Source organism: Buteo buteo, chromosome Z, assembly GCF_964188355.1.
Source record: "Buteo buteo chromosome Z, bButBut1.hap1.1, whole genome shotgun sequence".
NCBI classification, from domain to species: domain Eukaryota; kingdom Metazoa; phylum Chordata; class Aves; order Accipitriformes; family Accipitridae; genus Buteo; species Buteo buteo.
In genome coordinates, this window is record NC_134204.1 from 18,828,454 (window position 1) to 18,852,003 (window position 23,550).

At 41.0% G+C, this 23,550-nt stretch overlaps 2 protein-coding genes and 1 long non-coding RNA gene across 7 annotated transcripts in view; 2 read left to right on the forward strand and 1 right to left on the reverse strand.

Annotated features, from left to right (window-relative positions):
* LOC142026816 (uncharacterized) overlaps nt 1-2,086 on the reverse strand; it is a 95,428-nt gene extending 93,342 nt beyond the window's left edge. For 4 of the 5 annotated variants that reach the window (XR_012648923.1, XR_012648922.1, XR_012648924.1 and 1 more), the window contains exon 1: nt 1,852-2,086. This is a non-coding gene — a long non-coding RNA (uncharacterized LOC142026816). The remainder of the gene's footprint in view (nt 1-1,851) is intronic. The other variant, XR_012648925.1, reaches the window with a different exon arrangement.
* Nucleotides 2,087-2,134: 48 nt separating this feature from the next.
* Nucleotides 2,135-23,550, forward strand: part of ITGA1 (integrin subunit alpha 1) — a 77,051-nt gene continuing 55,635 nt past the window's right edge. The window contains exon 1 of the mRNA XM_075021114.1: nt 2,135-2,377. Coding sequence (XP_074877215.1) covers nt 2,350-2,377 — 28 coding nt within the window. The 5' untranslated portion in view covers nt 2,135-2,349. The remainder of the gene's footprint in view (nt 2,378-23,550) is intronic.
* PELO (pelota mRNA surveillance and ribosome rescue factor) lies at nt 7,981-13,541 on the forward strand. The gene is made up of 2 exons (XM_075021115.1): nt 7,981-9,001; nt 10,153-13,541. Exons 1-2 carry the CDS (start codon nt 8,276-8,278, stop codon nt 10,582-10,584), a joined length of 1,158 nt encoding a protein of 385 aa, XP_074877216.1. The 5' UTR covers nt 7,981-8,275; the 3' UTR covers nt 10,585-13,541.

Genomic DNA, 23,550 nt, shown 5'->3' on the forward strand with positions numbered 1-23,550 from the left:
GTTTCCTGCTTAATATACATGCTCCTTACTACTTATGTATAAAACTTTAAACTCCAAGAAAAGTATTTACTGATATGTTATGAACAGTTGCCTGAACGAATGCACCCAAAGCAACAAAGAATGTGAAAAGATGCAGCACCTATTCTACAAGCAATAGGAGTTGGCTTCTTCCTGAATTAGTTTGGCATTCCAAAGTAAATAATGGTCTGTAGCTCTGTAATGTATTTTACTTTCTTGAATGTGTGCAAATTAATGAGAAATGCTAGCTCAGTCCAGCAGTTCATCTTTTCTAATGTCTTGCTTTGACGTTGCCTGATGCAAGATGTACAGGACACCACCACAAAAAGAAATTAATAATACTAAGAATAATTTGGAAGAAATTAGGGAAAAGCCTACATCAGGAATGTTTCATTTTATTCTCAGGAAGTCTAATTCTCCAACATGATGCACACTCCCCACATATGTACCAAATACCACATATACTTCAAACAGGTTTTAACTGATTATTTTAATCCATGTGTGAGTCCTTAGTATCCCTGTTTTTTCCTCTGGCATAGTTAATTGCATCACAGAATGAAATCCTTCACTATGATTTGTAAGCAAACTCAACTCCTCAATGTGCATTTAGCTGAAGTACAGTGACAGAACGGGAATACAAAGATTAGTTTTAAAAGAAACCCAAAACACAGCAAGTTATTGCCACCTTTGAAACTGGGTTAAAACCAGCAGTGGTAATACAACTCACTTGCACAAAAATGAAATTACAGCTTTTTCCAAAATCTCAGTCTTCTTTTCATTCGAATGCCATTTTGGCTTCCTTTAATTTCATGCATAAAAGCTTTACCTGGGAAAAAATGTGTCTAGTCTTTTAAACTGGTACCAGCAGAGCTCAGGTCCTCATTCAGCAAAAGTTACCCAAGTGCTTAATTTCACCAACTTTGAGTAGTCCCACTGTAGCAATTAAATATATTTTATAATGTGTAAAGTCAAGCATATGCATAAATTATTACTGAATGAGGACCTTTGATCTTAAACCCAGCTTTGAAATTGTGCACTGTTTTCTAAAATTTCCACCAATCTACAAGTAAAGGTACACCCGAAGTATTCTCATAAAATTAGGACAGAACTTGGAAGATGTATTTAACTATTATAGTAATGATTAACAGCTGCAGTTTATTAGCCTCAGAGGAACTTACAGAAATTCCATGAACCTCCACTTATTCACCAAATTCTTTGCTGCAATTCAAAGAAAAAAAATAGGGGAATTTTCTAGTAGCACCAAGATCTCCAAATCCCTATAGAGTATTTTGATTTCTCTCTTTCTTGTTTGAGGGACCATGGGTTCTCTTGTTTTAGGAACAACAAAACGATTTTTCACAAGGTCCAGCACGAGAACTCGTACACTGCTGAAGGGATGTCACTCCACCTGAGCATCGCTCTGGTAAACACAAAAGAGAAAGTCCTGCAAGCTGCTCCTTTACTGAGTGTTTAACGAACCCTGAAAATCCCTACTCAGAGCCGTGAATCTGGCTAATTATTACCTTTGCGACTTATTATCTATTAGTGAAGTCATTCAGGGGGCAGGGAAAGAGGGGGAAGGGATGCCATGCAAATGTTCGGTAGATGAGGGCAAAGGCAGCTGTCTGGTATTTATTTCCTCTACGCAGCAAAGCACAGGGAGACGGAAAGACTAGAGAAAATCGTCCCCCGTCTGATGCGTTCCTGCATCCCCAGAGCCGCTGAGAAGGGGGGCGCTGACTTCCTCCCGCAGGCAAACGACCCGCCGTAGAGCGCGTTTTTAAGGGGTGATGTAAGAGAAATTAAACTTGACCAGCCAAGCGCAGCCCCTACCTCAACGACGAGAAAGGCGAGAGAAGTGGCCGTGGAGGACGCCCAGCTCTCTCCTGCCCGACTGGGAGCGGGACTGCCCGGCGGGTGACACTTACTAATTAATTATGAGCGGGCAGATGTCCCTTTAAGGTCTGCTGTACTCTCCGAGGGCTGCAGCTGGAGCCTTGCGGGGGGAGATTTGGCTTTATTTGTACATCTCGGCGCTGGGCTAGTTCTATGGGGAGGCTTCCAGACGCCTTTGGGGGGGTGGGAGGGAGGAAAGTTGTGTGCGGGGGGAGGAAGCTAAATTCTTCTTGATGAGAAGAAACAACGTAAAGACTGAATAACAAACAGGAAATGCCTAACTCGGCTGCGAGGCGGGCGGGCGGCGCAGAGCGCTGAGCTCCACTCGTAAGCCGCACCGCCGGGCGCGCCGGCTGACGGACCGCGACCGCTGCCGCTGCCGCCACCCCTGCCCTCGGCCCGGGCTCCCGGCCCCGGGCTCGCAGAAGCCCAGGCATGGCTGTCTCCTACTGGATGCTGACAGGTGAGGAAAGCCGCTCCCCTTCTGTCTCGCTGCGAAAACCCAAGTCCCGAAAGCAGCTCTGCTCCCCGCGGGAGGGGGTGAAGCTGTTGGGGGCTGGCACCCAAGGGACCGTGTCCCCTCTCCCCGACCTCTCCACCTGCCCTTGCCCCAGCCCCGAGGGTGCTCTGCCCGGACCTGCCCTCCAGCTGGAACCCGTGAGGGACTTCCTCGGTTTGCTTCTCTCCGGGAACCCCTAAACCAATCTTAGAACACGGGGGGGGGGCGCTGCTAGGTGAGGATGAATGGGTGATAAGAAATATGATAATTGAATCTGGCTTGGGAAAAGAGGTGCACCTGGTAACTTTTTTTAAACTAGGGTAGCTTTTCTGTTTTCCTCCGTTTGGCTTTCAGATGTTCTGAGCGCTAAAATGGGAAGTGAGGAAGCAGTTAACTGCACCCAACTAAGCTCAAAAAGATGAGTTCATCCGGAGATGGAATATATGTAGTATTTCCTTTTAGGGTTTCATTTATTGTTAGGGACTTACTTGGTTTTTTAGTAAAACAAATACAGCAAGTAACAATCCCCCTAGCTAGTCAGTCTGTAATAATATTTTGGATCTGAAATCAGGGGAATCCAAGAAGTGGGCAAGAGGCTAAGGCAGTGCTGGGATTCATGTGCTTGCAAACTTGGACACTGAGCTCCCCAGCAGCTCTTGCGCTGGCAACTAGCGCACAGTGAACCTGAGGCAGTACAAAGGAAGAAATCAATTTCATAAGAATTGTCAAAATGCAGGCGGCAGCAAGTGGGGAAAAGGCAAGACTGTGGTTTTTCACTCTTCGCTCTGTGCTTATTGTGCAAGAAAGAACAGATAGAGGAAAATGTGAAAATCTAAATGTCGTACTTTGGTGTGCCATATTTAGCCCTTGTTCATAGATGTCTGTATTACTTTCATTACACAGCTATATTCTCCAAAATATGCTTTTGTGTTCCTTCACAGAAGGAGGCTTTGTAAAGTGGCAAAAATTTACTGTGCTGCAACTTCCCTTTGGAGTTGCAAAGTTGCCACTGGCACTGCTGACAGATAATTAACCAGTGCTGACAAAAAGGTTTATTATGAGGTAGGAAAACAACTCAAGGCTGGGTCCCATCCAGATCTGTCAGGGGCTTACTAGTTTTTACTGAGGGTTTTTTTGGTTGTGGGGGTGGTTTTTTTCTTTTTTAAAAAGTTGGTGTGAAATAGACCACACTTAGAAATAAGAGGAGGCATTACAGATAGCAGGAATGGGATTCAGATTGCCTCAGATAAATAAGAGAAGTATTCCTACATAAACAAGTCAAAATGTCACAACAATACAGACAAGGATTTTTAGAATTACAATGGAATAAAAAATAAATGCAAACTAATTACATGCTCCTCTTTCTTCAAAAGAAAAAAAAAGGCAAATAGTCTGGTGTGCACTAGCAGACAAAGCCAATCTAGAATAAAGGAGGTGCATGGGGGTTTTTTAATTATTCAACTTGGTATTGGTGAGGCCTCTGAGAATCTTCAGTACAGGAAGTCTGACAGAAGCAAACAGGCAGAAGTGCTCAGAGAAGTGACAAGCCTGATAAGAGCTGAGGAAAATGACCTAGGAAAAAAGACTGAATGAGTTAGGCTTGTTTATCTAGAGGAGAGAAAACTAAGGAGAAAGTGTTGAGCATTTCAAATATCTATTTTTACCAAAAAAATGTTCTTCCAGATGTCAATGTTTTCTTTGTTTTGTGAGAGCACTCAATCATTATTGTCTATATTGCATATGTTGGTTTATAAAGAGATTGATGAATAGTTGGTTCTCCGTGTCCAACAAAGGCCAAGAGAAAATCAATGTAACTCGCGGTGCAAAAATCTTAGGGAATATTCAGAACTTTTTTACTCTTCAGGTAATGAATTGCTAGAACAGGCTACTAAAAAACCCACCCTGCATAATTTTCTTCACTGAAAGTTATGATCAAGTTGGTTAAACACCTTTGAGCGATGGTTGAAGTTTACTTCACCTGGCCTCAGTGTAAGTGGTTTGACTAGGGATCTGCTGAGGTTTTCTCCAGCCTTATATTTCAGCAGAAGAGGAAGAAAGAAATCAAGTCCTACGGGTACCATTACTTTTTAGTGGTTCTTCACTTACAGTTTTATGTGTAGCCTGTTCCCGCCTGGAATTCTCTCCTCATTGATGATGACCATGTTGTTGGTAGCTATGAAGAGTACTCATAACATAAAAGACCAGTAATCATAAAGACAGAACTGTATGCAGAGAATGAAGTGGTCTCTGTCCAGAGCCTGCAAAGGCAGGACAGACACAGGATAAAGGGAAAGCATGAAGATACCCATTTTTCCCCCATTTCCCTCTCTATCTTTATCTTTCAACTTCCTTTGCTCTGGCAACAATAATGTCCAACATTCGCAGCAGATTTTCCCCTATATTCAAGATTCTTTCACACTAGTTTTTCTCATCCAGGACTTGAGCGTGTTTGCATGAATTCTAGCTAAAATGGCTATATTATTATGGAGGAGAGGGTTTTTCCTATGAATATGACCTCTCCTCATCTAGAATCTGTACACAACCCATCTTCTTCATAAAGCAGCTGATCAAGACTTGAAGATATAGGGCAGCGTGTTTCAAATGTTTTCAAAATAATAATCTTACAAAAGCAGTATGGCTCCAAAACCCCTATGAATATACGCTATCACCATTTTTATCTTGTCTTGTACCACAGTACAAGTGCTTGAGGTCTGAAAATGCATGCCAAATTATTGCAACTATTAGTACCTTTAAAATCGTTTTTAAAAAATGATAAATTGCAAAAAATGTCAGGTTTTACACTTAGTCTTAATCTTTTACCAAGACTGGAACAGACCATGTAATTTTGAACTTTTATGTTAAAACTGTATGTAGAGATAAAAGTATCCGCTTGTTTTGGCTCTACTGGGGTCAAATTCATCTCTCTCCCTGATATTAGCAAAATTAGCATGAACTTTAAAAATTACAGTTACATGGTTCTTACATTTTTGGAAATGTTTTTCTTCTACTGCTCATTCTCTGACATATTCAAACAAATAACAATACCCAGCACTTACTTTTTACCAGAGTAGGGAAAGCATCTTCCCTAGTGAAAGTTCTCCTTTATAAGCTGACAATGGTCTTGCTAATTGTGGATGCATCACTGAAGTTTACAGTTGCCACTAAATACTTGTGGACCACTGTTCATAATGGTATAAAATCTCATGATTTTTTGAGAAAGGACTTTAGCGCATCTCAAAATGTCTCTTTCTACAACAACAGTCAATTTAGTAAGTTGTATGACAACTTTGGTTTCAAGGTTGTTGTTCTTTATTTTGGGTTGGGGTTTTTTTGTTTGTGTTTGTGTTGGGTTTTGGGTTTTCTTTCAACACAGTAAGTCACCTGCTTGCATGAACTGAATGTTTATTTTCCACTGGATGGTACTGGATGTCAGCTTGCAACCTTTATCTAAAGTATATCGCATCTCTAGTGATGTGAGGCTGCTTGCAAGAATTAGACTGGAACCAACAAGCAGAGAAAAGTTTGTAAATACACAGCAGCAAAAGAATACAAAATAAAATAAATATTAACTTGGAAGGTAAATATGCACTACAGCTAATTTCTCTTCAAAGAATTGCATGAGGTCAACCCTTGCAATTTTATAATAGCAAAGAATGTAATGAAGAAAATTCACCACGCAGCATTTACATAGATACGTGAAAGGAACTCCTAAAGAAAAGCTGAGTGCATGCTCTCTGCCTAAGCCACAAAACATCAATACAAAATTGTATTGATTATGTACAAGCCCAAATTAAACAAACAGTTATTTGTACGTGTGCTTATGTTATATTCCCTTGGGTGGTCCAGCTTCCTTCTGTGAAACTATTCATGCTAAGAGTTAAGCATGTGTGCTCACAGGAAGAGAGTCTGAGGTCTCGTAAATAAATCCTATTATGTAATATCTGATAAAGTTGTTTTTACATCAGTATCAAGCTTAGAAACAAGAAACACACACTACTGGGCCAGATCTGAGTTCAGTGTCCTGTCACAACAACTGACTAGTGGTAGATACTTGACAGAAATTTGTAATGGGAGACATGGGATGATTTTTGCTCACAATGGCCTTGTATCTCATAAAATCCTTGACTCCAAAGCCTTTCCAAGTCAGCAAATTCCATAATCCACAGTGTTTTTTTGTTTTGTTTTGTTTCAAAAAAAGAAGTAACTAAAAGAAACCAGAAACTTCCTTTTAATGATTCTAAATTTGCCACTTTCTCATCTCTAAGATAATGTCCTCTTGCTTTTTGGTTATCAGACTGACGGTGTAGCCACTCCAAACACTGAATCTGTTCCAGTTGCCCCGATACACTTATCATGGCACATTAGTTTGTCTACTTTCTCAAATTTTTTTTTGTTCTTTTGAATCATTCTTCATACAAGCATTTTTTTCTATGCTCCATTCTTTTCTTTCCTCATTCTTTCTCAGTTCTGAAATGGAGTTTTCTGTGTCATACACCGTTTCAAAATAAGCTGCAGCACTTGCATAATGTTATCTTTTTTAATATTCTTTCTGGCATGTTAAATTTGCCTAGGCCGCAAATTGAGTGGTGTAGTTATTGTTCAGGTCCCTTTTCTATGCAAGTATCATCGAACAAATCTGTGTGTTTTTGCAAGCCACATTACTGACATTTGTCAGCATCATACTTCATTTGAAACGTGCTTATCTGTCTGTCTCTGATGCTTCTCAGAACCATCTCATTCTGACTAACTAGCAGGTTCAGGAAGCAGCTCAAGTTTCAGTATTGGCTGAAGCGTTAACTTCCAAGTTTAACCAAAAGACTTTCAAGCTGAAGTTCAGTTTAAAAGCCATGTCAAAGTAACGGTTCAGGTTCTGAGGTGGCCTGGGTCTGCTTTTCATGTCACTCGGAGACGGTCGTCTGACTAGCCGCCGCCTCTTCCAGGCAGCAGCAGCCGTTAGGTGCCCCCCGGCCCTTGAGGGACCGCGCCTTTCACTTACCACACCCCGAACGCGGGCTACTTAGCCGTACCTTTCTCATCTCTTTCTCGATCTGCAACCACAACCTTCCACAACTACTTAGGTTTGGGGGCTTTCTCCCTCTTCTTTCCCTCTTAGAAGCCTCAACAGTTTCAGCCGTCGCTGTAAAGAGCTAGAGGGGACGGACCAGCGCGGGCGCGGGCCCCGACCCCCTCCCGCCTCGCTCACGGCGGGGCTGTAGCGGGGACACGCACCAATTTACAGTCCTCTCCCGCCTCACAGCACACGGGAGCATCGCGGCTGCCTCCTGGTCCGTGTCCCGCCCCCCCGCCCGGAGGTTTCTCTCCGGAGATCCCCCGGCTTGCGGCGTCTCCCCTGACGGCGGGGCGGAGGCGGCAGGATACGCGCCACCCCTCCCCCATCCGCGACACACAACACCCGCCCGTAGGCGCCACTTCCGCGCATGCGCCGGGTCGTCAGGCGGGGGCGGCGGGGAGGGAGCGACCGTGCGCATGCGTGCCGGGCGCAGAGCCGAAAAGGCAGGGGGAGGCGCGCGTCCCCCGGCGCTATGTAGGACGGGCGGGGCGCATGCGCCTTGGGGCAGCGGGGCACTGCGCATGCGCGCTGGGCGAGGCGAAGGGAGGGGGCAGCGGTGGTCCGTGCTTGGAGGTGGCCGTCGCGCCGCGCCTGAGATTCAGCCCAGGCTTCGCCGCGGGCCCCGGGCGGGCCGTTCCTCGGGGAAGGCCGTTCGTCGCGGCCCGAGGTAGGCCGGCCGCCAGCGCTCGCCGCCTCCTGCCGCCAGGCCCTCCGGGGTAGGCCTAACTGGCCGCTGCCGCCGCGGTTGAGGGGAAGGCGGGGGCGGCGCGGAGGCGCAAGGAGCCGCCAGGATGAAGCTGGTGAGGAAGGACCTGGAGAAGGATAATGCGGGGCAGGTGACGCTGATCCCCGAGGAGCCGGAGGACATGTGGCACACCTACAACCTGCTGCAGGTGGGTGACAGTCTGCGGGCCTCCACCATCCGGAAGGTGCAGACCGAGTCGGCGACGGGCAGCGTGGGCAGCAACCGCATCCGCACCACCCTCACCCTCTGCGTGGCGGCCATCGACTTTGACTCGCAGGCCTGCCAGCTGCGGGTCAAGGGCACTAACATCCAAGAGAATGAGTACGTCAAGATGGGGGCCTACCACACCATCGAGCTGGAGCCCAACCGGCAGTTCACGCTGGCAAAGAAGCAGTGGGACAGCGTGGTGCTGGAGCGCATCGAGCAGGCCTGCGACCCAGCCTGGAACGCTGATGTGGCAGCCGTGGTCATGCAGGAAGGGTTGGCTCACGTCTGCCTGGTTACGCCAAACATGACGCTTACCCGCGCCAAGGTGGAGGTAAACATCCCTCGCAAGCGGAAAGGGAACTGCAGTCAGCATGACCGGGCCCTAGAGAGGTTTTACGAGCAGGTGGTGCAAGCCATCCAGCGGCATATCAACTTTGCGGTGGTGAAGTGCGTACTGGTGGCCAGCCCAGGCTTTGTACGGGAGCAGTTTTGTGACTACATGTTCCAGCAGGCGGTCAAGACTGATAACAAGCTTCTGCTGGAGAACAGGTCCAAGTTCCTACAGGTAAGGAGATCAGCAGCCTGCAGAGTGGGTAAAAAGAGGCTTAAGAGCTGTCTGTGATAATAGTACTTACAAGGGTGATGGGAAATAATTCACTTACTAGCGGAAAATAAATTTCTGTCTGAGCATCACAAGGAAATTATTCTTATGCCGCCCAAACTGTAAGACAGTTATACAAGATACAGGTATGGTTCCTTCTTACCATACCTTAATGTGGAGTAGGAAAATGATTAAATATTTCAAACGCCCTATAAACGCATATTTAATTGTCAATTAAGAGTGAAGTACAAGTTGGAAAATAGTTTACTCGTAGTGTTAATCTGTCATGCTGTTTAGCATGCATGTTTAGTAACAGCTTTCTAAAGCTTTTAAAAAAAAAAAAAGTACCCGGATGTGGTATAGGTTAGTTAATTTTGTTGTTGGTTTTGTACTACATAGTTAAAGATTATGCAAATCATAGCATTTTTTTTCCTGTTCCTTAGTCATTGATTGAGTGGGTGAGGTTTTTTGCCTTTCACCAAAATAGTCAAACTCAGAACCTAAAAGAAGTTGGTTTTTTTTTTTCATAAGGATACTTGTATAATTTTTAAATTGAGTAGGCCTATAATCTCTGCTTGCAAAATGTTGGGAGGCAGGGCAGGGGGGAGCATTTCCCAATACTTAATGGTCAGAACGTTGCACACAAGAAGCCTCATTGCACCAAGAAGCCTCCTTTTGCATTTGTCGCAAAGTGATAATATTAAGTATGAAAAGTTTTAATGTACTTCACAGCACTGCAGGTATAGTAGATATGCAGTTGTGCAAGACTTGATGCTTTTGCACTATACGTCTGCAGTCTTAAGAGGTCTTCCCCTTCTTTAAAAGGGAAAGGCTTAACTCTTAGTTTCTTACTAGTTTCACATGGCCCTACCTTGGGGTCTGTCTGCAACTGTCTGATTTCCTGCACTTCTTAAAATACAGTTTAAGGGATTTGGTATAGGCTTAGGGTTGCAGGAGAGATCCTTTAAGAAAAGAATCATGAAAAGAATCAAGAGATAACTTCCTTGAATAATTATCAAGATAAATATTATGTATCGTGGAAGCTGTTTGTGATTGGCTAATCAAGAAAACAGTCCTTTAAAAAAACAAACACCTTTGACTTTTTTTTACTCTAGGTCCACTCTTCCTCAGGACATAAATACGCATTGAAGGAAGCCCTCTGCGACCCAGCTGTAACTAGCCGTCTCTCTGACACTAAGGCAGCTGGTGAGGTCAAAGCCTTAGATGACTTCTATAAAATGCTGCAGCATGAGCCTGACCGGGCTTTTTATGGTCTAAAACATGTGGAGAAGGCCAATGAAGCCATGGCCATCGATACCTTGCTGATCAGTGATGAGCTTTTCCGGCACCAGGATGTGGCTACACGTGCCCGATATGTTAGATTGGTAGATAGTGTACGTGAGAACATGGGCACAGTACGCATTTTCTCCAGCCTTCATGTGTCTGGAGAGCAGCTTGGCCGACTGACAGGGGTGGCAGCCATCCTGCGCTTTCCTGTTGCTGAGGTCTCTGACCAGGAAGATGATTCTAGCTCTGAAGAGGATTGATAACAGTGACTTCATTCCACAGTTTCTTTTCCAAGTCATGTTGAAATGACATTAAAGACCCTCCCTTCCTAAATACTGTGTGCAGATGTGCCATGACATGTAATTTAAGTTTTTGATAGTATTTCCTACAGTGTATAACTCTGCTCAGCACACTAATGGATATCTGATCTATGGTAATGATTATTGATATACTATGCATTGGAGCTGACTGGTTTTGTAAGTTACACCCTGGACCTCCAGCAGTACAAGAAACTGACTCCCCAGTACTGCTCATTCTGCAGGTTAAGGCAGACTGGCAGCTTAGTGTTTTGGAATGTGTATGAAAATATAATAAACTAAGAGGGAGAAAATTATGTCAGGCTGTCTTATTTCTGTTCAAATACTTGAAAAGAGTATTGCAAAACATATGTAAATCTTCATGCAAGACCTATCAAAACTGTTCTTGGATCTTCTTAGGAACTCACTGTTCTTCCTAAGATGTGGCAAAGGAGTGGGATCAACGTAATCTGTTAGGGTTTTTTTGTGGTGTTACAAGTCTAGCCACTTAAATATTTCTGTGAAACACTGGAAGCAATTGTTCAGAAACTACACCCTTTAAATTAACCATTTCCTCCCTAATATGATAGTAGCTGAAAGACAAATTGTGAAGCTCAGTGTACCCATTTCAGTTATCTCTTTGAATGCTCTTATCTTGGGAGATTTTCCTGAGGGCTAACAAGGTATGTTGTATCTTGTCATTGACTGTATTCTGATAAATTGGCGTTGAGATTATTTAGCACCCAGTTCTGAGAAGGCATGTGAAAAGGCTTACAAAATGAGACCCTAGTTTCCATGAAGAATCTTTTGACAACAAATAGTTAATTAAGCTGATAATCTGGTATTTTTCTATTTGTGTGCCTCTTTAAAAACACACATAAGCTATGATATGGAAGTAAAGGTTACAAATTTATAAATTGAACTTCAGCTTAAGATAATGACAGCTGTAAAAATCAAAATTAATTTTCCAATTATTTGATCTGCTCCACGTATTGAGAGCCACTGTGTGTTTTGTTTCTTCACTGGACAATAAATCTTAGGCTGAGGAAGCAGAAACTACTTTCAGATTCTGACATACCTACAAGGGGACTGTTCACTTTAAACTGGTGTTTGATGGTGTAGGTTTTGTATGTAAACAAGCATTCCTTTTTTAAATGTGGTGTGCGAGGGGGAACAGGAGAGACTTGCCACAAATAAATTTCATTTAAGAAAGCTGTGGAAGCCTTCTGAAATACGGAAAGGAACGTAACAATGGAAGATTAAAATCACCGAAACTTTTAGTCTGGGTAGAATAATTTTAGGAAAAGCATTTTTAATGGTACTCCCATATGTTGATGGGTGCCAGCCCTGTGAATTTGATAGTATCTAATGCTGGCTGAAACATCAGGCTAAACTTGATAAAGAAGTACTTTTGAGTTAAAAGCCACCTCCCCTTTTCCAGTCATCCACAAAGTCCAAGGAATGCATGAACAGAACTTACATTAGAGGTGTACTTTTTATTCTTCTCTCACTGAAGACAAGCAAGCCCATTAAGACAGTTGTTTAGAGTCAGCTTGCACAGATAAACTATTTTATTTGAGCTTCATGGTTTTGTTGTGAATGGTGTTGAGTACCACATGTCATAGAATGCTCAGGTAGGCTTCCTTCAGCAGTTAGGACTGGTTGAATTAAAATTTCTTTTCTTTTTCCTTTTAAGAATCTGCCTAAGCTGATTATACACTTTGCCAGCTAAAAAGCACCCTGATTCCTGCTATATACAGAGTTAAATGTAAAGAACATATGAAACAGGTAGAAGAATCTGACCTTCAGTAAATGTTCCTTATAGGCAGCAAATTATGGCTTTAAACAGGCTTGTAATGTCTAAACAAAGTCATTATTTTCTTTAAGATAAGCTGGTGTATTAGTATTTCCCTTCTTATAAGTAATGTCAATTTGTTGCAGTTATACACAGATGACACTTATATTCAAAACTGTAGTACACCAGGAAATTCTTAGTTTAATTCTGAGCAAACTGAGAGACAAATCAAACTGTTCCTTGGTTGTGGAATGGTTTGCTATTTTATTAGAGAAAATTGATTCCATTTATTCCATTTTAAACAAAAAATTATGAAGAGTTTTTGCTGTGTACTGTAAGAAGGTTACAATGGCAATTCTGCAAGTCTGTGTTTGGTCCTTGTGGTAGTATATCACCAAGGAAAAGCAGCAGCCATTTTGCTGCTTATTTGGTTTCTTTAAGGTACAACAGCAAACATCTGGTAAGAAGATATATTAATAGTGATTCTTTGAATTATTTACACATAAATTCTGCACTGACTTTACAATTTATGAATATTTTTCTTTTTTTAGCTATTGCTATCATGGCATTAAGTCACCCAAAGTATGGAAGGGTGGGGATTTTTTTTTTTTGGTAAGCGTTTTTTAGTAAAATAAATATACAATCACTATGTAGACAAATGCATCCTGTTTCAGGAAACAGCTCAAGGGCTTGGTATTGAAAGTAGGCTGTGTTCAGTAGTTGCAGATGCTTGACCTGGCAAAGTTCCAGGGTTGCTAGTATCTTTTGCATTTAAAGGCATTTTGAATAGTTGAAAAGTCTGGATTGACAAAGGTGCTTGCTTAACACAGTTCTTAAATGTCTGAGTGCAGATAACACTTACACAGAAGATGCATGTTATCTGGAGAACAAATGAGTAAGTGCTAGAGGCATCGGAAAATATTTTTTGTGTCTTTTCTTTGGAGCTAAACATACATGAACTAAAAAATGTCTGCAATGTGAAAATGGTTCTCTTGCACCATAAAGTATTTAGTAATTTTGAACAGTGTCTCAGCTTAGTTCTGATTATGTTCTGACATAATTCTGTGAATTAGTAGCATGGTTTATCTTCCAGTTTTTCAGTTTTCAAAATAAATGAATATACATTGTAGGACTTCTTGATGTTTGTTTCATTTGGTAGGATACTTTAAAAAAGTATCATGAAATCAGCTTAGAATCATAGAATCATTTAGGTTGGAAAAGACCTTCAAGATCATCGAGTCCAACCATCAACCATGCCCACTAAACTATGTCCTGAAGTACCCCGTCTGCGTGCTCTTTGAATACCTCCAGGGATGGTGACTCAACCACCTCCCTGGGCAGCCCATTCCAGTGTCTGACAACCCTCTCAGTAAAAAAATTTTTCCTAATGTCTAACCTAAATCTCCCTTGCCTCAACTTGAGGCCATTTCCTCTCGCTTGATCCTGAACCCTGCCGTGCTCCTCAAAGATTCAAATAAACTCATTGATTTATGCCATAAAGCCTCTCTTGCAAACTTATACTTTGGAGCAGGCCCCAGTTTGTGAGTTTTGTCACCTTTGGCATTTAAATTCAGTTATTATTATATAGTCTTCTGTAGCTGTTTACCAAATAAAGTTTAGTACAGAAGATGAAGTCACCACCAAGAGACCACAATAGTCCTACTAGTTATAAAGCAGAATAAAAGATAAATCTTTCAGTAAAACTGTAAAGCATTTAACAGTATTTGACCAAGGGAATTCCTCATCTCCCTCCTCTTGTCTTCAGCCTTATACACTAGATGAGCAAATTGCTGGTAATAAATGATGTTTCGATCACTCCCTGACCACCAGTCTTACAGGAGCCCATAGCTCTTCAGCTTAATTTGTGATGTTACTAGCATGATGTTTTTAAAGCCATGTAAATGTCTGAAGTAATTTTCATTTGCTACTGTTCTCTCAAAGGTTAAGTAGCCCTGAAAATTAAAACTATCTTTCTTACCCTTTGAAAATTTCTTAGTTTAACTTCCAAGCTGCTGACCTTGGTTTGCCTTTTTGTGTGAAGGTATGTTATAGCTACCTTCTCGTTTGACTGATTTATAGCTTGAGCCTCTCTAATTTCTTTCTGGAAGCTGCATTATCCATCCAGAAAATGCGCTCAGTTTCATAAAGGCAAAGTGGGAATAAAAGTTGTGATCATGTGCATGTGATCTTTTTTAGTCACCCAGTCCATTCACTTCTCAGATTTTCATATCTCCATCTGTTTTTAAAGAAAACAACCCTGTTTCTTAAAGGAATAGATGTCTAGTTTTGCAGGAAAAAACATGTTCTCAAAGTGTTTATGCTGTTCTTTTATCTGAAGCCACATTGGTGCAGTGTGTGGTCTATTGCTTCTACAGAAGATCTAAGAAAGCAATTTTCAAAATGTGAAATTGCAATTAGAAGGTCTGCAATTAGGAATCCTTGTTTATAATCCAAAATTGGAATTCCTGCAAGACACATAAAAAAATGAAGGAACAACTTAAGAAAACTACTTATCTGTGTACTTTTTAGATACTGCAAAACTTCAGGCTTGAATTTCTTTTTCTTGCTTTCTGATACAGCAGTTGCTTTTACCAGTTCCTTTTTTTTTTTTTTTTTTTTTTTTAACCTGTGCTAATACAGATCTGGGAGTCATTCCCTTCTTAGTTCTTGTTCAGTATACACCTGCAACTTGCTACAAAGTGAATGATAAAAGTTTTGGTGCTGTTAGAACTTGGGATTTCTTAGTTTTGGTTTGATTTAGGAGACGGTGGGAACAGAAGAGAGACATGGTATTGCAGTAGATTATTTTACAGTATCTGTGGTTCTCCTATAACTGCCACAACTTGCTTTTAGAGACTGTTGTATTCAGATTTTGTATAGGAAAGTAGTGTATTGCAAACTCATGATTCTGCTAATTTAGAGTTAAGAAAATGCCTAAGTATTTGGTTCCTGTGATTATTGTTATAATTCTTAATTCAGACTCTGACATGGGCTGAGCCTGGGCTTTTTCAGCAGTGGAAAGAGTAAACATAGGCTGTGGAGCTTGTTGTGTGACAGTTGCCCAAAGAATTGCTTAATAAGCGTAATGTTTAGTCCTGCCACATTTTTTATGCTTGACTCAAGTAGGGCATTGACTTAGATTTGAGCATAACTGCTTGCATGATACAGAATATAAAGGAAAGAAATGTCTCCAGTCTAACAACCACAATGTAGTGCATATTCTCTGTGAACTTCTGAACTTGACTGTTTTAGAAATGCGGCATAGCTTTTCTGTGAAAAAATTGTCTCCTAAGGTGTCTTAGCCTAAAACAGAGTGTGAGGATAAGGTCTCTGAAATCATACTTGTTTATTCTGTTGTCTGAAAATAATTCTTCCTCTTGTCCCACTTGAGAGCTGTACAAGAAGCAGAGGGGGGGCTGATACCAGAGCAGCACTTTCTTCCAAGTCATTGTCTTCTGGGAAATGCAACATGAAGCAGCAGCTTTCAAGTCCTGCCAGCTCTTGTCAGATTTAGCTATACCAATCTCTAATTTATTGCCCTCTTTTTGGGAAATGCTACATTCACGTCTAATGTAATTACTCTCATGCTGCTCTAGTAATTACTTAGAAGTCAAATTAGAGCTGATCATGAATCCTCTGACAAAATATCTGTTCCATTAAAGAATGCTAATTAGTTGAAACCAGTCCTCCTTTTTAGGAATGTTCATACCAGACTTGATGGGAAGTTTTTTCTCTAGTCCAAAATGGAATTTCTAATCAAAGCCAAACCTAGAATAGCGAAGAAAGAGTCCAGGGCTTTAAGGAGCCATATGGGACAGAAGATACAAAGCTTAAGACCCTTTTCTGTTTCATTGTTAACACTAGGCTAAAAATGCTCCCTTTTCTGTCAGTGTCTTTGGTAAGTACAATTCCACATTGTATAAGCAAATAAATATTTTTATATTTTGGCCAAGATAGCTAAACCACAACTGACTCGGGTATATCTCGTGGGATGTTGGAGAAAATGTTCAGGTTTCTGATCTGGATGGAAAGTGATTGAAAGCTGAGACTGTTCCTACCTAACACACTCCAGCTGTAGTCTTCGCGTTTCAGAAAAAAGCCTTGAGTAGGGTTCCACGTTTCAAAAAGATTTTGGACCTGGTGGCAGCCAAGCAGATCTGCTTTTGAAGGCAGGCAGGTTATTTCCCATGCAGCCTTAATACAAATGCTTAGACATTTACTTCACTTAGGACAAATGTTTTTAGCTGAATTTTTAGTGAAAGGACTTCAGAACAAAGAAATGAAACACAAAATGTATGTAAAGATACATATGTATGTGTGTATAAAGTTGCGGTATCCTCAAAGAATGCAGTATCTTCATGTAATAAAAGCTTAAGAACTCTTAGCCTGTAGTTGCTTTGGTAGCTGAAGGAATGATGCAGGATGCAGGCTTGTTAGTTATCTTCAGGCCTCAAAATTTGTTTATGGTAGGAGGAGCTTGGTAGCAAGTGCTACCTGTAGGATGTCTGACAGTTGGTTGTCGAATGCTCATGAACGTCCCCTCCAACGGTTTCTGCAGGTCTGAAAGCTGCAGCAGGTTTTGCTGAAGAGAACTGCCTTCACTTGGACCTGTAGTGTTCAGCCTGGTGACTTCAAGTGTGTAATATTAGTATAGGTATTTCAGTTTAGGTGTGAGAGAAATTAATTAACTGCATGTGTGTATCTTACAGAAACAGTTGCTGTAAGATCACTTCCACTCCCTTTGGTAAAGAGAACTGTTTTATCCCATGTAATCTGTTCCTCTCCGGAGCGGAGATTGGTGTTCTACGATAGGGTGGCTAACAGAAGCCGAAATGGACTTTCTTCAGATACGGTGCTGGGGAACCATCCGCGGTCTGCCAGGACAGCTGTGCCTCCTGGGGCAGCGGCTGTCTACGGAGGAGCTGCTGGGACAGCACTGGTGAGAGGCAGAGAAGGAGCAGCTGCCTGATGAGGGAGCTCTTCCAAGTTCCAGAGCCGTGAGGAAAGATGAAAAGCTATGGTTCAATGGAAAACATGAGATGCTGTGCCGGGCGTGTGAGTTCTTCCCCAAAGAGAGCCGCAGTGGATGTCTGAAATAGCTGTACTCAGTTCTAACAACTCATCCTCGTTTGAGGGTCAGATGCCAGCTGATGTGGTTAAGCTTGTGCCCGAGGGAGAGGAGCCTTGAGCCTGAGGCTGAGACCTGAAATTGAGATATTGACGCCTTCCTAATCCTGTCATTATGGAGTAACTAATTTCTAACAAGCCTGCTACACAGGTGTCACGCGTGGGGTCATTGCTGTAGCTGAGGCTTGTGAAAGACTCTTTTCCTTTCATACCTGTCTGAAAGATGCCTTTTTCAAAACTAGTATGTAGTGCTTTGAGTGTTGCATTGGCAATCGGCGTGATAAGCAAAGGAAAAAATTCTAGTCAGACATTAAAAAAAAACATAACAGGAGCTGATTGAAATAAACCTTCCAGAGTTTTGGAGGGGGTGCTTAGTGAGAACAAACGGTAAGAGAAAGCCAGGAAAAAAATAATGTTAAAAGGGTTGTTTGGGTTTTTTAACAATGTTTCAGGTTGTTTCAACTAAAGCATTGTTTTTTAAGCTAACCAGAGTAGTAAGTCAAGTCAGTCAAATGGCAAGTTTTTAGACTTTTTCTCTTGAAAGCCTCAGAGATCAGTTATTAAAACACTTATTAATACACGGTCAAGCACTGTGATCTTTGTAAACAACAGATTTATGACTGCTTAAGCAATTGCAAGCCATCTGCATATGTTTTATCCAAGTCTACTTGCATGGACCTCTGTATTTTTATTATGAGACAAAAGTCCTATTAAATGTTCAGAAAGAATGAAATTAATGTTGACAATTAATGCTGACAACTGTGAGTCTAACCTTTCCTAATTTTGAAGACTTGTCTTTCTAGCATAAAAAGGTTACATAAATTTATAATAGTGGGGTTTTTTTGGGCGGGAGAGTACTGAAATTATCACTGAAAAATGCTTAGGGCCTTAGGCAGTAGTATTTTGAAACTGAAGTTTTAATTTTTACTTCTAGAACACTTTAAATCTACTTTATTCCCTAGCTTAAGCACTTCTATTTTGACATAAGAACTGGCAAGAAATAAGTGTATGTTGAAGACCAGAAAGTTCCTACTACTGGGAAAATGAGAAGTTGGAACAGCCTTCCAGTCAGAAAAACTAGAGCAAAAGGTCGCTTGTATATGGAATTTGTTTACCCTGAAAAATATGATGTAGTTGCCAGCAACAGATAGGAATCAATTCAGCAATCGTGTACCCTATGCTCTGAGCAGAAGCAGAGCACTTGGTGTCGTTGTTTTAGTGGAGCATTGTGTTGCCCTGTTTATATCAGTCCAATTCTTTGCACGTATGTTTGCACCACATCTCAACAGATGCACCACCTTGCACCACAGTACTGACCTCATGTCAGACAGGGATTAGCAGTCTGGGCTGGTGATGCAAAAATGCTTAGATTGGGTACCTGATATGGGTTTAATGAGTATTTTCCTTTCATCCTCTGCCAGTTTGATGGTCCTCCAGGAGCTTTAAAGATCTATTAAAAAATAATTTTTGAGTCTTTTATTTGTAAACAAGCATTAGACTTAAGTCAATGATCATTAAGTGTGTTTCCTTTAGAAAGCAGGTTTTCTCCAATGATTGTGAAGCGAGCTGCTGAGTTAGTCCTCTGTGTATAAGGGCACAGCTTAGAAAAGTCTGGTTCACACAAAGGCAACTGTGGTATCCAAAGAGCTATAGACCAAAGAAGAATAAAAAGAGAGCACAGCATCAGCACTGCTGGGCTACCTCATTGCTGGGCTGGAAGAAAAGGCTAGAAGTGATCCATTGCTACTCTCTGCTGCTGAAACTGTAGTTGGGGTGCTACTTGCATAAAGCTGATGTTAAAGCTATGATAAGGTAGCACAAGTATTTGTACAAAGTATTTGTAAAAGGAGTATTGTGGGACATAAGGTGGTAGCATGAGGGTCCCTTGTGCCTTTTTGGGAAGTCCTTTTTTAACACTCGCAAGTCCCGTTGACTGTAGAAGACTGAGTCACTCTTAAGTAACACCAAAACTGACCTTAGCTTTGAAACTTCAGTTTAGCCTGGACAAATGGCATCTACACAAGAAAATAAAATTTCCTCACTGTTAGGCTTCCATGGTACTTTTGTGAAGTTGATGCAGATGTTTGAAAGAAAGAGTAACAGGCTCTTTGTGGAACTCCTGGTAACACCAGAAAGCTTTTTGAACAGGCCTGGGCCGGACAGATATCTTAAAATCACAGCTGTACTTCATGTGCTGTGGGTGGGAAATGCAAGTTATTAGCGCCAGTAATTCATGTAGAAAGCTCTATCTTAAACTGCATCTAAAAAACAGGATGTTTTTCTACCTCTAGAGTCCAGCTTTAATTTTTGGGGGGGGAAACAAACCTTCCTCTTATAATCTCTTCACAGCTACTTCCAAATTTCCCTGAATTGTTTATTGACCAGTAAAAAAGAGCATTTGCAGTAAAAAGACCTGGGATTAATTCCATAGTACTTTCAACTGGTTTACCAGTAAAAACCCTACACCAATGGTACAGCATGCTTTTACTCATACTTGAGTTAGTGTTTAAAAATTAGTAGATAAAGTTGATGATGCATTTTATTATGCTAAAGTTTTCAGTATGTTGCTACTCAATATTGATAATTCATGGTGATATACTGGCTTTTGGAGAATTTATTGAGTTTTTAATTAGGAAAAAAAAGTATCTTGACTATAAAAATATACCACATAAAAGAAGATTATTAAATCCCCATGAACTTTTACTGCAATTTTAAAAATTACTTTATTTCCCAAACTGCACTGTGAAATGACAATGGTAGCAGCATAGCTCTTGGTCATATTCCACTTCAAACATGTCACACATCATTATTTCAGGGAATGTTTCTAACATACACTAGAGAGGTATCTCTTGTTCTTATTTCAGCTGAGTGATACTAGCATGAAGCTGGCATTTTGGTTTTGTCGGTTTTTCTCATGGTCTCAGGTGAACACTGTATGCCACTTCCTGACTTACTGGTACATGACTCCATTTACAGAAAGTTTGGTTTTATCTGTTGCCTGTAAATTGTGTTCACATCACAGGTAGACTGGAGATTAGCTACTAACATGTAAAACAGCAAGCCTGTGAAAGTCCTTGTGATTTTCTTAGACCATAAAGTAAGTAAAGCTGCTTAAGTAAATAAATACGTGTAGCAGCAGTCTATGAATTGCCTAGTGCAATACTAGTTGTTCTTGTGGGGTTTTTTTGTCCAAATGAACAAACCTTTGTATTGCTGATCTTCAGTTTTTTCTTAGGGTGCAGTGTCTTTTGTGATGTGTATGTGGTGGTGGTTTTTGTAGCCTTTTCTAGATTAGGCAGCTATTTTACAGTTGTTTATGTTCATGGAAGATTGGATTTACTGACCACTGTGGTCATTTGCAGTCCCATATGCTTGTCTGCTTGGATTTCTCAGTTAAAAATGAAAAATATATGTTGTCACGGAGCCATATTCTTAAAACTGTCCAGTGCAAGAAAAGCTATCTTATCATGGTTAACAATTCACAGATAGAGACAAATAGGGAAACAGGCTGCTGAGGATTATCTTCTCTTTTAGCAGTGAGCAGTCATAAGTTTCAAACCAGAAGAGCTCTCTATGTCTCGGTAGAGAGCTGATACCATGATTACCCATGCTGGTGTACTTGAGACAGGCTCAAGATTTTGCTAGTGAGCAGGTCAGAGCAGGTCTGTGCAGACAGGTGGTGCCTGCTACTCTGCGCTCTTGCAGGACGGAGCTGGCGTTCCCTGCAGACATTTCGATGCTGTGCAGTTGGGGATGAAGAGGCACCTCCATGTGACCTCATGGTGCAAGACAGCTAAGCATCTGGGGACCATTCATGGTGGAATTCTAGCATTTCAACAAATACGTGACTAATTTTCCATTACTGCCTGTAGCAATTTCTTATCAACTGTATTCTTACTGTAGTCATTTTTGTGGTTACTGATAGGAAAAAAAGTTTAAAAAAAATCTTGAACAATATTATTGGCAGTACAGTTGATTCATTGCAAAGAATTAGCACATGCAATAGGAAAGAGGAATTGTTTGGATAGTGGTTCTTTTTTTTCAGGCTATGCTCGATTGCAAGCATTTTTGACCCTTTCAAAATGCACTTTTAGCAACAGTAGGTTTCATCCGTTACTCTACAGTTCTACTCTCAGAGAACTGCAAGTATAATTATTTAAATAAAAAAAAAAAATGGTTTAAACTTTACTAGGATAATTACGTTTGTAGAAGTGGTTTCTATCTTCAGAACTGTTCTGGCATCTCCCTGTGCCATTTAAATGGAGGTCAGTTTTGTAAATATCCTTTTGATTTACACTTTGCTGGAACCTGTTGGCTTTATGTAATGACTTTGCCTGAAAAGTAATGTAAGACTTTGTGCTAAGAAGTAGTTTAAGAGTTTTCAAGTCCTTGTTGAAGTACAGGAGTACATATCGTGAACAGGGAAACATGGAGTTCTTTTTTATATAGCTGTGACATAAGAAGCTGGAGCAACACAGTAGTTCCCTCTTACTCTACTGGAAGATGGCTCAGATAAAGAAAATGAATGTTCTGTTGTGTTCCAGTGAAAATTACCATAGATGCTGTATTATCAGAAATAATAGGAAAGGTGTTCTCTATACAATTCGACTGTAGTTTGCAAGCTGATTTTTTTTTTTTCTTTTAATATATACGTCTGAGATTTAATTCTGAAGTGTGTCCATTCCTGCTTGGCTCTGGAATTTTTGCTTTGTCAAGCTCTCTGCTTGCTTTTGGGGTTTTTTTCCCCCCCAAATCACTGCATAGCAGAGTTGTATGTGACCAAAGGAGAAGAAAGATATTTGTAAGCTTCCATCTTTTCTCTTCCACAGTTTCTTGGATCACAGCTGAATTGATATTGAAGCATTTTATAGATATAAAATATGAGCTGTTGGCTTTTAGTATGCATGTTGACTGTGTATGTTTTTGCTGTAATATATAAAAACTGACTTGGACTTAAGTTCTGTGGTGCTCTTGCTAGCTGGGTGTGAGAGGGTCATATCAGGGTATTTGCACTTCCTTTTGGAGGATTTCTTCCTGAAGCCTTGAGTGATTTGATTGAGAGCAAGCCAATGATTATGCTCAGCATAAGGCGATGAAAGACAGGAGTTTGCAGCCATTGTGAAGCAAAGCAATGGAAAAAGTTGCTGCTTTTCAGAAAGCCTTTATTGCCACCAAACCATTTCCACTCTCATATGAGCCTTAAGACTGCTGACCTTTGAGAAAAATTGCCCAACAACCCCTGAAAACAATTGGGGGGGAAAATTAGCGAACAATGATACCAAGACAGGAAGGCAAAAAAAATAATTGTCCTTCATCCTGGTATGGAGATAGTAAGATGAGTTTTCAGCTAGGCATCACTTCTCAGATTATCACATTTCCCAGAATATTCAAAAGGAATTTCTGTCCTGGGGCATTTTATAGATGAGTGATTTTAAGTTTGACAGGGTAGACCAACAAAGTCTAGACTGATCATATAGACTGGGGTTGGTTGGTTTGGGGTTTTTTTGGGGGGGTGGGGGGGGTGTAAATAAGTGCATACTGGCAATATATCCAACCTCAGAAGTACATTAATTTGTCTGCAGTGTTTGGCAGTTTTCTCTGATTTTTTGACAGGGTATTTTTATTTTATTTTTCAAAGATAGCTTGCTAGCTGGCAAGACAAAACACAAGCACGAAGGATGGATTCAAAAGAGACTTAAAAATATGTAGAAAATGGCATTTGCAATTCACATTTGAACACTGAGAGGTAGTAATTTCCTCCAACTCACAGGATTCACCAGTGCAATGAGTATTCAGTGCTTTCTTTTTCCTTGATCCTATCTTAGTGTACTGAAATTATGAAAGATGTAAGCCATACTGCTTAATAACAAAAGTTACCAGTCTCCATCTTCTCAAAATAAATCATCTTTGGATGGAGAATAGGCATGACACTTACTCTTGAATAGATATTACACTAACATCTCTGCCTCAAAATTTCTGATGATTTTCTACAAGCTTTCACATGTTTT

Excerpts from the sequence above, each read along its gene's own strand:
- PELO (XM_075021115.1), top strand. The coding sequence starts at position 8,276 with ATGAAGCTGGTGAGGAAGGACCTGGAGAAGGATAATGCGGGGCAGGTG. Across the intron at positions 9,002-10,152 it reads ACAGGTCCAAGTTCCTACAG|GTCCACTCTTCCTCAGGACA; the intron begins GTAAGGAGATCA and ends TTTTTACTCTAG.